Raw genomic sequence first — 13,689 nt, 5'->3', positions numbered from 1 at the left:
TCAAGTGTTCTTATTTAACTGTAGCAATAGAAATCCATGAACGTAGCCAAGAAACTCGCATGCAAAGAAGCAGCCAACCTCTTCTTTGTCATTCGAAAAGGGTCATTCGACAATGGAACGGAACAACAGAGAAGACACAGCAAAGGACATGCACCGAGATATCAGCTTTTGGAGTGCCTTGGAGGAAGAAAGCTCAGGCAAAGTAGATTTATTATTCTTTTACCAGAGATCTAGAAAGTGGTCCTATGTCAACATGAGTGCACAAAATAAACATCAGAGTTTTGAACAAATAGATGGCACAAGCTTGGTGTGAATCTAATTAAGCATGCTTCTTTTGAATATAATCCTATCTAACTGAGCACCTTACCTTTCTCAAGTGCAGGTTTTGCAACTACATAGACAACTGCTCCAATGGACAGAGCAATCTAACACTAGATGATGATGATTATGATGGCTTGGTCAGCCTTCGAGCACTATACTCACTTAACAGCCCGGGTCAGGCTGATTGGCAGTCAACTAGCCATCCCCCAAAGCCGAAACCACCAAAGCTTCCACTTCTGGCTCAATCGCAGCACCAGAAAATGCTCAACTTTGCTCAAGGGGAAGAAGGAGAAGAGAGCCATTGGTGTAACCAAGTGCAGGTTTGATGGCTCGAACCCATTTCAGGTCTTTGCACTCAGGTTCCACTACCACAAGTCATTCTGCTGCTGCTGAACTCCTCACCAAGGACTTGAATTCAGATAATAATAAGCGACGGTGCGAGAGAGATGAGATTGAATTGGTTCATGATGATGGTGTAATAAAAAGAGGTGATTGGCATAAACTCCCTTAGTTTGGGACTGGTGTGACCGATTTAGTTCAATCACTTCCCCATCATGCAGTTCTTCAAGTAAGTTCTTCCCTTCTTACCAATAAAACTCCTCAACAAGGATTGGAATCAACACAATCAAAGGCTATCTTTGAAAAAAGAACAGTCAAAGGCAATATAGACATGATACAGTTCGAAATATGAATTTCCTCAAATAGATTCATTCTTTTAGCAAAAACATTGGCATGGTCTACCAACAAACATAGAAGTTTGCAAAGCCACAAAGATTACTTGCAACAATCTATCTCTCTCACTCTCTAACCGGAAAGATACCATCTTTTTTGGTAGAAAAAAAGAGGGGAAATAAACAGATATCATCTTTAATTAGTATAAACATCTTTTGTTGAAGACTAGTGTGAAAGACCCAGTTCAAACATTTTCCAACCATGCATTTCTCCAATAAGTTCTTGGCTTGTTGGTAATAAAACTCTACTACAAGGATTTGAATCAAGATAACAAGAGGCAATATAAAGGATACAGCATTAAATTGGTTCATGGTGATACTGTAATAAAGAAAACTCCTTCCACAAGAGATTAATGTAATGGGTTCACTTCCAATATGAATTTCTTCAAGTTGATTCTTACAATCAGCCAAAACATGAGCAGAGATAGCAACAAGCACACAAGTTTGGTAAACCAACCAAGACTACCTGCAAAACTCTCTCCCTAGCCAAAAAGATATCATCTTCAAGGCTTTTTTTTTATTTCACATGACTCTCCATCCCTCTCAAAATCTTAGGAATATTCATCCAACCAAACTTGACCCTTTGGATGGTCCTCACGCCTTGGCTTTGGAGTAGAAGGTGAGGTAATACCAAGCACCAAAGGCCAGGCCAAGGACTAGCACAGGAAGGAGGAGGTCCAAGAAGCCGGAGGAAGTTTGGGGTTGCCGCTGTTGCAGTGTCCTGGCTCTGACTGGCCCCCCAACCACTGCTCCCTTGGTGTTTGGGGCTCCTCCGCCGGCAGCACCGCCCTTGTAGCCTTCGACGACACCGATCGAGTAGCCCTCCATCATGCTGATGGCTGTGGAGCTGTGGCCCACCTCCTCAAATGACTGAGTTGCATCTCCATTGGCTTCACATCCCAGGCAGCACACCATGTTCCAAATTCCAACACAAACAAACCAAAGTTTCAGGAATTCTGCTGTTAACTGATCTACTTCTCTACATATATGTAGTCCTGTTTTTATGATCTCAGTGGGTGGCTATCTACTCCAAGTAATTTGACATCTTTTTTGCTTAAAAAATAGAAATTGAGACCCCTTAGAATCATAGGAGAAATCATTGATATGGATGCTGCTCCTAACAACAATGGAATATCAGAAAAAGAAAAAGAAAAGAAGAGGTGTACATGCATCAGACAGATAGGATCTTGCAATAGATATGGAAAAGCCCATTTACAGTATATAAAGGACATAAAAGTACAAAAATAGAATCAAGGAATTGATGATAATAATAGTAAAGAAAAAGGAGGGGAAAAGGAAGAAGAAAATAGTTAGGCACCTGAGGCTTGCAGAAGCACATCCTCCCCTCCAGGATGGTCCTCCAAGAAGGTGGTCACATCATAAACCTGCTCAACAAAAATAAAAGCAAAAATAAATAAATAAGCTAGAAAACAATAGAAAAACCATATATTCTAAACTCTGAAGGCCTCATAGTAGAGAAAGAACAAAATAAAATAGGAAAAAAAAGGAAAAAAAAAAAGGAAAAAGGGAAAGGAGAAGAAAAGCAGACCTTGCCATGGATGATCAGCCAGCAATCCTTCTTGGTGGTGTGGAGAGAGATCTCAGAAGGAGAGTACTTCTGAGAGACTTGCATCCTTGCCTGCTGTCGAGAGAGAGAGAGAGAGAGAGAGGGAAGAAAAGAACCGAGGAGAGGAGTATAGAGGTGAAGAGGCTGGCGGGGAGAACCAAAAGAGAGCACTTGACCTTGAGGTTGGTGGGAGAAGAGAAGGGAAAATAAAATAATAATAATGATAATACCAAAGGGATCTTTCCAAGAGATGGAAGGATGGATTCAGTGCAACAACCGTTTCAGGATCTGCCTGTTTGCTGCTTTGTTTACAGGTGACAACATATGAATGGACTTCTATGATGTGTTAGAACGTAGAAATGCATCGGATCTACTTCTCTGCGTGCAAGATGGTCAGATCTCTGACATTGACTCGTGACTATATATTGAATTAGGAAACGTCAGGAATCCGTGTTTATTACCGCGCGGCAAGCTTCGGTAACTGTAAATTTAAAGGTAATACGTAGGAGTACAGAGCTTACTGCCGGGCATGCAGTGAATTTTTTTTTTTTTGGTAATGCATGATGAATGTTAAATTTTTTTATAAGGCTAAAATATGGCTCCTGAATTTTTATATCTTATTCAATTTGCTTTCTATCCGTCCCACAAATTTAAAATATATATATACATTGGCAATAATACATCTATTGATGTATTGCATGATTCATAAATATTATTTATTTCTTTACGTTGACAATAATATTTCTTATGTTTTAGTTTTAGGTGAACATCAAAGTAGATCACTTGTCCATCCAATTCGTAGAAAAGAAAGCTATAAAAGCAGGGACAACAACTTCTCAATAATGAGGGCTGGTTTGCTTCAATAATATTATAATGTTTCCTATATGTTGATGCAGACCACTGACATCCCATGATGTGGACCTTGAACGCAACCTTTGAAAATTTTCAGGCTTCTGTTTGTTAAATTAGTAGCCATTTCTTCAAGTTAGATACTTTTATCAATCAAAAAAGAAAAAATTATAGCTATGTCCTTCCTGAATTAGATTGCACTCTTGAGGAGGTTTTGTCCTCACTCGTTGACAGTTTGCTTAAAAACTGGATTAGAGTTAAAAATATTGGTCCGAGTACAAGAAAAAGATGGTAGCCAATTGGTCACAGAACAGGACACATGCAAAGTATGTTGTTCACAGAAAAAGTTTGTGATTGATCAAAACAAAATAAAACAAACCAAAGCAAACCAAACCAAACCAAACCTGATTGACGCACAGACAGAACCCCACCAACCGCTCTATTGTACCCACCTGCACTAAGTCTGCTCAGTTGCACCACAGAAGTTGTGCTCATTGCACCACCTTCATCATGAAGGTGCTCAAAATTTTCGACAACCAGCTCAAATGGAATCAAAGACAAGTCCCGCTGCTAAGCCCACTCGGGTTCTTTGCAGATTTTTTTTAAAGCACCTGGAATCAGGGGACTTGTTATACAACAAGCACAGACTGATGTCATACATTAAAATTAATTTATCGCCTAATAGAGCAAAGAAACCGCTTCCATCCACAAGTTCGGGATGCCTGATGACAACTTCACGAGATGGCATAATCATACTCAAATTTCAACTCAGTACATTTACAAAAAAACTGCAGATAAACTCATTCATAAATATCTAAGTTCGAATTATGAAATAACACCCCCCGCAAGAACTTCAATAGAGGATGCATAAGAGACATTAATCTCAATGACATTAATAAGTCTACAACATCTCCCTCATCCATCCAAATATCACATAAAACTTGACTGAGGACAAATTTCCAAAATAAAACCTGTTGTGTTAGATAATTTGATGATTACAAGTACTGAAAAGTTTTTAATAAACAACAATCCCCTTGAGGTCAAAGCCTCTTGCTAACTGCTTATGTGAGACATAGCACCAAAAAGTCAGCAGAGTTGAATAGCAAATATACTGATAGTTACACAGCTCAAGATGCTGATAGCGGGATTGGTCTCACTGCACTTTGTATCCGTCCGAATGCTGTCTTTACTCTCTCCTTCAACCCCTCATTCTCACATTCTACTTCACCATTCTTGCCATCCAGACGCGCCACATCCCCATCGACAGTCACAACCAGTGTTCCTTCCTCTCCAATCTTGACATCCCCAAACAAGGATACAAAAAGAGCATATATTACCTTCTGCGCCATCTTCTCTGTTTCCTCCTCGGTCTTGTTGGCCTCTGCAACTGCTGTCACCTTTGGACCTTCTCGGCTAATATTCAAGATCATAGCTACTACAGAGTCCGAAACCATGTCGCTTATGGGGTCTGATGGCCACTGCAATGTCACATAGTTCTCTGACTCCTGCCTTATCGTCACCCTTTCATGCACAATCAATGTTGGTACATCAGGCTCTTCTGATGGGGACTCCACACTCTCATATATCTGCTTCAACCTATGGTTTATAACTCCGAAAGCACCAGAATAAGGGACTGAGATCCTCTGGGTGATGTTCGCTGTGGATAGCTGTGAGAAGACATGGAGATCATCCGGTGCCATTATCTGATATGTAAAGCCCTTCTTGACCAGTAAGCCGCTGACTGTTTCCCCAACTTCTGGTGTCTTTTCAGCCAGCCTTCCAATTGTTTTGACCATTTTTTCAGAACTAAAATACATCTCCACTGACTGGCAGTTCTTGGGGGAAATGATCTTAGCATTCCTATCAGCAAATTGGGTTATAAGCTTCTGCTTAAGCCTTACCATCTCGTTGGCTTCTCCATGGACAAGAATTATATTGGGAGGCATGAGCTCCTTCAAGAAGGTGCTTGTCTGTGCGAAATCTGCATGAGCTGAGAAGGAGATGTAATATACCTGCATGTTGAGAGGAGCAGTGAGGCCATTCATTAGGGTGACTTCTTTTGGCTCGTTGATGATGGTTTTTGCAAGTGTCCCTTCCACAACATACCCAGGAATAACACAAGCATTCTTTTTATCTGTGCACCATTTATCAAACAGTTGTCTAGAAAGCCCACTCTGGAGGCCACTTGGACTTGCCATAACCACTGATGGACCCACATCATCAAAATTCTCTATGCTCTTCAACGGAGAAATGTGCTTAAAATCGAACGGGTTTGAGTTTGCAAACTGGTTCCGAATCCTCTCATTCATGGAATTTATATAGGTCTGGTAGACAGCCATGCATCTCTTGGCAAGAGGGGAAGCATAGTAGATGGGAATGTTATGGAGCTCTGCATGGTTAGACCAGTACTCATCCAAGATGAGGAGGAGTTCTTGGGCTCTGCCGAGGGCAAAAGCGGGAATAAGCACACGACCACCTTGGGAGATGGTTGAGTGGATGACATCTGTAAAGCGCTTCTCTCGGATGAGGCGGGCCTGGTGGAGCTGGACACCATAGGTGGACTCAATGATACAGATATCAGGGGAGAATTGTGGAATTTCGGCAGCTCGGAGATGGCGGTCCTCTTCACGAGAGTAGTCACCAGTGTATAGAACCCGGACACCAGCAATATCAACCATGAACATGGCAGCACCCAGAACATGACCAGCAGTGTAGCACCAAAAGCGAATACCATTCACTTCAAGTGTCTGGTGGAAGTCAATAACCTGGAGACAAGGTGGACAGTATCTTATCTTGTATGATTGCTTCTATTTATTAAAATCTTTAAAAAGGTCATGTCAAGATAAAGATATTCAAAGTAATACTATGTTCGTGTTGGCATTGGACATACAGACTTGTCAAGTGATCAACCACACATATTTACCATGAACACTTTACTGATCTCTAATGTTGGAAGAGGCTTCACTAAGCAGGTGACTGTCCCAGCTACTTTATACTGTTCAATGTCCAGCACTAATTTGTAGTATATTGATTTGTCATTTGAGGCTACTTTTCAAGAGAGAACAGGGGGAAAATCATTCTCCATCCAAAACTTAATTCAAGCTGCTCCAGTCCATAATGAAGAACCCATCCAAGTGCTTATCTGACTCCACTGCAAAATCTCCTAACTCCTTAAAGAAATAAGGTAAATTATAGCGAAGTCCACATTTTGCTAGCCATGCAGCCTAATGAGAATTTAACTGTACAACCTTTACTAACATTATACCCACTTCCGGCCCTAATTCCCTTGCCAACTTCATGTTATGTCACTTCATGCCCTAAAACTTTAACCCTCACCCCCCCCCCCTTTTTTTTCCCCAACGCGCAATGCACACAGACAATGATATCTAATACTCATCATAAGTTGCTATAAACAATCTCACTCACCCACTAGTTTGCATAGCCACATCCACAAGCATAGCCCTTTTGAATTCTATCAATTACTGAAGTGCCAAAGAACCCCTTAAAGACATCTGTTGTTGCCCAGTATGAGAGTAAAGCAAACAAGACAAAGACAGGATGTTTGGGCATACAAAGACTGAATTTGCCCTATTTGTTGTAATTCCATGTCTAACAAGTCATTTGGTAGTGACTTTCAACATTTCTAAAGGTAAAATATAAATATATGGTGCTTTTTAGATGAAGGACTGACATTAAACTTTCAGTGGGAGTGATCATTATTGTAGATTGTACCTCAAGTTGCAAGAATGACAAATTTGGTGTGAAAGTTTATGCCTGCTAAGAAAAGAATTTGTTTCAGTTCGATAAAATGAGGTGAAGAGATGAAGTGGCAAGAAGATCAGAGTGATCATATGCAGAGGTCAAGCTCCCCCCCCCCCCCCCCCTCCCATCTTTCCCCAATTTACCTCCTCCAGTGTTAGTCAATAGACGTTATTCGTTTCCTTGTCATTTGCAAGATACGCCTGAGGAAAGAATGCATTCCAATTAAGATAGCATCAGGAGGGTTTTTAGCATTCTAAAGGGGAATGATGTTTATTGTGCTTATCAGACCTTTTGTGATAATATAAGCTTTCATCCAGCTTTCTTCCCCTCTCTCTGCAGAAATCAACAAGGTTCTCAACTGTCAAGGCTGTCAGACAGTTCCACAAGGAGAGGACCCCGAATTGCATAGACAATTGCTAGGCACCTATTGACTCAGGGGGTCCATTATTTTTCTTAAAGCATGTGTTAGGAAAAGCAATATCTTATAATTAAACTACAAAACCATATCATTTGAGGATGAAAATATGTACCTGAAAACAAAAATTAAGGGATACAAGATTTCAGCTTAATAATCAAAACACGCTGACATTTGTTTAAAAAAAGCAAAAGGACCACCTGAGTCTCTAGCCGGTCTGCCATAGCATTTAGAGGTCCTCTCCACTTGGAGACCACCTGACTGCCTTGACAATATTGATTCCTGGCATCGTTAACTTAAGACCTAGGGAATTAAAAATAAACTAAGACATGATAATTTCCTACATAGAGATATTGTTGGAAGGACCCTCACATTATCAGATTATTTAGAAACACAACACAATTAAAAGATTTTGATATGAAAAGGTTGTGGGCCCTCCAATCAAGTTATAACTAAAGGATTAGGAAACTGTAACAGCCTGACTTTTCTTCTTGCTATTACCCATATTTGACCAAAAATATGTCATCCTTTAGAAAAGTATTTTTCTTAGGAGAATGGGTAGCTGCCATTGTTAGGGCACCCAGATATACTAGCCACAGTTACTTACTTGAGATTGTGCTGCTAAAGAACAAGAAGAAACACACCAAAATTTATGCAGGAATATCTTTTAAACTCATGGCACCTAAAAAATAATTAGTCTAGCATCTAAATGATGGGGAAGCACATAAAAGTATTGAGACATGCATAAGATCCTGCATACACTAACACGCCTGCACCATTCTGGTGCTAAAGACCAGGTAAAGTGAAAGAAGGAAAGCTCGCTTGTGGTTGACATTAACAAGGGAGATTTCGAATCTCAACAAAATAGTTGGTCTAACAATGCATTAGCTTTCAAGGCTCAACAAACTTAAGAACAGGATAGACAAAAAAAAAAAGTGCTGATATCAAAAAATCCTAGATTGGAGAAAAATATAGCTAACATTAAGAAAGATCTTAACAGAATTAAAATCTAAAAAAAATTGAAGGAAAGAAGAAATAAAAATATGACAAATGGGGCTTCCAAGAATCTTCAGGACGTTATTATCTCGACATAACTTCCAAATGGGCATAACGGGGACCAACAGATAACTTGAAACATTACCACTCATACAAAGTGGTAACCATTAAACATTAATCATGCATGAGGTAGCTGAAGCCTGATGACTACAAAACAACTAGAGTAATCTATGTTGAATAATCTTTTAAGGCATGAAGGAGAAAACTTTAAAATGCTTTATCATGATGGAACTTGATTAAAGCAGTAAAATTTGATAAAACAAGGAAAGTCACATACTGAAATTGGAGGACCATCAACCAAGAAAAGCTTCTCAACAATGCCAATAGGAATCATAGAGAAAGGTCTGGCCCAATATGGATAATTTGATGAAGGTCATCATAGAATAACTATGATCTTTGCAGAAACAGAAGTGCACAAATGAAATTCTGATGTTTCTTAGATAAGATAAGAAAGAGGTTCAAAACCAAAATAAAAAATATAAGTTCAGCTTCTAAGAGCAATCATTTCAAAAGCAACAGACTGCATATTTATAAATAAAAGAATAGATAGTGGAGAGTGAACGAAATCAGAAGGAACACACAAAGGCTGAAAGCCCCCTGATATGAAGTTGTTAAAAGCTTTATCCTACCTCAATTTTGTCCATTGAACGAAGAATATCTTGCTCATCATACAGCATATCCTCAACAGAAACTTTGCTCACTTTCACATAATCTGACAAAAGCAACCTGTAAATAGCCTTAGTTGCATGCGTCATGAAAACCCGGCCCTTGAAAGTAGTCTGCAGATTAGTTTCAAATATTTAAGGACACAAGTAAAGAAAAACTATGAACAATCGGTGGAAAAAATGCATAAACATCCTGCAGAATTATCGACACATACCTTCTCCAGAAAGTATGGCAATGAGGCAGCATGATCAAGGTGAAAGCTGCAAATTAACCACGATTCGTTAGATAAATCCACTTTTTTGAAGTGTCAAAAAAATATATGTGGACAAGGTAAAGTGGTGAGTGCAACAATGATGCTAAAGACTCGAGAAAGGTAGATGTTGTTCAATAAAATCACAAAGAAATCAAATTATGGTTAATGACACAACCTTGGCCAGTATACATATTAAAATTCCAAAATTTGCAACCCAAGTTCTGCATTGGGTCAACAGAAACGACTCTAACACAAATCTAGAAAGAGGGCCTCCCACAAATAGGGATGGGAAACTCAAAATTGTTGGTCAAAATTAATAGTCTCCAACAGGATTTCCTTAAATATTGGGTATATTTCTAATAATGAATCTCATATATCAGAACCTTTTGTGGCTTTTTATCTTTTAGAGGGATTTTCTTCCTGTTTGGGCTGCAAGCTCACACGGATTCCTGCTATTTGGCTATCTTCAAAGTAAACAGAAGGTATTGTTAAAGCAGTCTAGCATAACCAAGTTAACTGAATTTCTCTATTACAACTTCAAAATTCAAATGAATATTTGGTGTGCTTGAACGGGGGGAGCTTAGCAGTCCTACTGATGTAATAAGTGAAATTTAGGCTTTTTTGAACACTCAAACACATGCAGATGCAAGAGGAGGTGTCAAGATTAAAGGATGAAAAGGAAAGGAGAAGGCCATCAAATCTGCAACCCTAGGGATGCTACAAATTATCTTTCCAGATTGCTTTTTGCATTCTGAAAAACTCAGGGTTGGATAAACAAGGCCTCCATTTAGGCCACCCATTTCCCTCCTTTTGTTTTCCCTAAACAACAAGATCCCAACCTTGTGGGAGGTATCACATAAACAAAGTGGCTGGGCATTCATAGACGCTGTATCCTTGTTATCAATTTGGAAATTGACACCACTGTTTCATGTGCATTCTACACCAAGATATGATTAGATTTATGGCATCATGAACCACATTATGAACAAGATCAGAAACTCACACATGCAATCAAGTGGCCAATTAAACTATTTTGATACAAGAGATTTAGTCATTTGAAATCATTGCATCAGCCATTGGATGCTTAGGTCACTAAATCTTTTACATACATGCAGGCCCACCACACCTAAGCTCACTTGAAGTACCGAGTGTTTTATCAAAGCTTGGACTGCGCAGAAGTTAACTTGCATGCATGTCTCCAGGTGGGACACCTAATTTAAGTGATTGCTAAACTATCAAGAGATTCCATGTGAAGGCTGGGACAAATCTTATTAAGGTAAGAGTTTAAAAGGATATCAAGAAAGCAGTCTCATCCAGAGTTTCCTTTCTTATCTCTTCATTGGTTGGTCTATCGCTAGCTAAGGCATAAACTCGAATGTGCTCTGCAAGGGATTCAGTTGGCACTGGTTCATGGTGAGACTTATCAATTCGGCAATAAAAACTTAGGTTTTGGCACTTGCATTTAGTCTTCAAATCAACAGACTATCTAGATTCACTTTCCGCTGATCTTTATATAGAGGAAAGGCTTACTTATCGAGCTTCCTACCACTGCTTTAATCACTGGCAGGACAAAATCTGCGATTTGACTTGATCCACTAAGCCCTTCAACATGGAAGGGTGTGATTTGCTCTTGAGCTTCTCTTCTCCTCAATGGATTGGCTCATGCTATGTCAGATCCAGCTATCACCAATTGAGATACTTGAGTTCTAATTAGCACCTTAAATATATGATTTATGTTAGTTATATTAAATCCCATCACTTCTTCCCCAACCTCAAGTCTCGGATGCGAGATTTTTTCATATCTGTTTCTCCCAAGGTTTATCTCTCCCAAGTCTATATAGCAAGCTCGGCCTCTCTTAAGAGACAACAGCTCATGTCATGAGTTCTACACCTTCGTCGTAGTGACAAAGATCTCAAGGAGAGAAGCATCCATGAAGAGATGCCAATAGAAGAGAAGCTCCTTGCCAGCAAGCTCTCTTCGTGAGATAGCTTCAAACTTAGAAGGTGAAGACTGACATCCATCAAAGAAGAAAGAGAAGCTTTGAGTCTTGGTGATCCATTTCTCCTCCTTTATTTCTTCTTTATTCCACTGTAGCTATCATTTTCTGTCTTTGTTGGTTCACATGTTGAAGTCATAAAACAATAGATGGACTCACTGTCCACCTTTGAGTGAGAAAAGAGATGATTTCTTGTTTCGCAAAGACAAAGCCAGGTCCCTTTTTAAATTGTTGTCAATCACAGGATATTGCTGGTTATGCTTCTACTATTCCTGTAATAGAGAAAATCTAATTTACAGGTCTGATCGACTATCTACTTCAAGCAAATTAAAGACCCGTCAGGTTTCTTTGCCTCCAAATATCATCCTCGTCCAATGGTGGATCAAGGAAAAGAGGCCATTGCAATCCAAAACATTAAAACTGGATTCTGGACACATCCATCAAGAGCTGCAGCATGTTATCTATCAATCTGAAAAAATATATACTTGAAGCCATTGAAGGAAGACCTTCGAAATTTCAGGTAACTGAATCTGGATTCTGGATATATCTGCTAGTGCCTGCTTAGTCCCAAGATAGGCCATAATAATTGGTACGTAAAGTGAGCTTAGGTGTGATGGGCCTACATATACTTAAAAGTTATAGTGAACCAAGCACCCAATAGTTGGTGGAATGGTATTTAGATGACTAAATTTCTTGCATCATAATAATTTAAATGGTCACTTGGTTGCACGTGTACGTTTCAGATATTGCTCGTATATGGTTCATGAAGCAATAAATATAATCGTATCTTGGTGTAAATTGAAAAGACATTGGAGTACTTCGAAAATTTTTCTGCACATTGTTTGCTGACAAGTTATGCAAAAAGCATAACAAAAAACTTGTGATCACATCAAAAATTAAGAGGTGACAGTGAGTTGAGCTTTTTATATATTTTGCCAAAGGAGCAACTTTAGATTGAAGAGAGATCCTCTTCTTGCCATCCAAATTGGTGGGGTTTCAATGGAATTTTGCTTGTCTCCCACACCATCGATTATCGAGCAAAAAATTACAATAACAACTTTCATTGTTTTAAGCAACCATATGTTCATGCTTACACATCCTAGCATCAATTTTGACATCGGATGTCAATATATCTTTGTCCCAACTAAGAAAAAACATCAGAAGCAAATGACTCACTTTTAGCACTTGGCTGCAACACAAATAAGTTTGATATTGAGAAATTACTGAAATCAGCAGGGCAATCCATGATACAGTCAGTAACAAAATATAACAAGAATGAAATTTCCTTTCATTGTTTAAATGTAGAACCATTTCACATAATCAACATAAACCATGACTTCACACAATTCATATAAGCATCAAGTCCGTTCTTAATTTTTCATAAATAAAATTTTTATTTATCAACAATTATAGAGAAGGAGGAGTAACACATACTGAGTCACAAGAAGCACGTCGATAGTCGAAGGATCGATCTCATCAAAATATGGCAAGGCAGCCATCCCCGAGTACGCCGGATGGATTCCACAGTCGAACTGCCAACCACCCAAAACAAACCCACTCTCAATCTCACAGAAACCAAGCTCACAACACGAGAAATGAATCAATAGTAGACACGGTAGACAAAACGGGAGAAAGAAAGGTTAAAGCTTTTATACCAAGATGGTCTTCCCTTTGTAGGACATATACACACAGGAGCGCCCCACCTCATTGCCGGCGCCCAATGGGGTGATGGTGAGCCGATCCCCTTCCCTCGTCGCCGTCGATTCCCGCCTCTTCAGCGCCGAGCCCTGGCCGCCGGTCATGGCAGACGCCATCTCTAAACCACCAAAGGCGCGATCTTGGTAAGCTGGGCTATAAATCCATCTCTATACGTAAGAAATCCTTAGCCTTCCTAGGGCTTCGGCTGGTTCAAAGGATAGAATCTGAGCTCTAAACTGGATTGGGGGTTTTCGAAATGGAAATCTCGCAGTGGGTGGAATGATGCGAAGAGATATTAGAAGAGAGAGAGAGGGAGGACCGAGAATTCTGTTGAAATAGTTTAGGGTATGGGATGCCTAGTCTGATTAGTGATA

General features: G+C 39.5%; 2 protein-coding genes across 2 annotated transcripts; both read right to left on the bottom strand.

Moving 5' to 3' along the window:
• Positions 1-1,346: 1,346 nt before the first annotated feature.
• LOC103715346 (cytochrome b5-like) lies at positions 1,347-2,818 on the bottom strand. Its single transcript, XM_026807871.2, has 3 exons — positions 2,602-2,818; positions 2,371-2,437; positions 1,347-1,942 (listed from the first exon to the last, which is right to left on the bottom strand). Exons 1-3 carry the CDS (start codon positions 2,683-2,685, stop codon positions 1,647-1,649), a joined length of 447 nt encoding a protein of 148 aa, XP_026663672.1. The 5' UTR covers positions 2,686-2,818; the 3' UTR covers positions 1,347-1,646.
• Positions 2,819-4,268: 1,450 nt separating this feature from the next.
• On the bottom strand, positions 4,269-13,609 carry LOC103716056 (cleavage and polyadenylation specificity factor subunit 3-I-like). Its single transcript, XM_039133644.1, has 5 exons — positions 13,273-13,609; positions 13,052-13,149; positions 9,582-9,627; positions 9,331-9,480; positions 4,269-6,233 (listed from the first exon to the last, which is right to left on the bottom strand). The coding sequence occupies exons 1-5, from the start codon at positions 13,429-13,431 to the stop codon at positions 4,596-4,598; spliced, it is 2,091 nt and encodes a 696-aa protein (XP_038989572.1). The 5' UTR covers positions 13,432-13,609; the 3' UTR covers positions 4,269-4,595.
• Between the last annotated feature and the right edge of the window lie 80 nt (positions 13,610-13,689).

The sequence above is a fragment of the Phoenix dactylifera genome, chromosome 14 (assembly GCF_009389715.1).
Source record: "Phoenix dactylifera cultivar Barhee BC4 chromosome 14, palm_55x_up_171113_PBpolish2nd_filt_p, whole genome shotgun sequence".
Taxonomy (NCBI): domain Eukaryota; kingdom Viridiplantae; phylum Streptophyta; class Magnoliopsida; order Arecales; family Arecaceae; genus Phoenix; species Phoenix dactylifera.
Note: the sequence above shows the minus strand (reverse complement) of the source record. Positions and strands in the feature narration are given on the sequence as shown.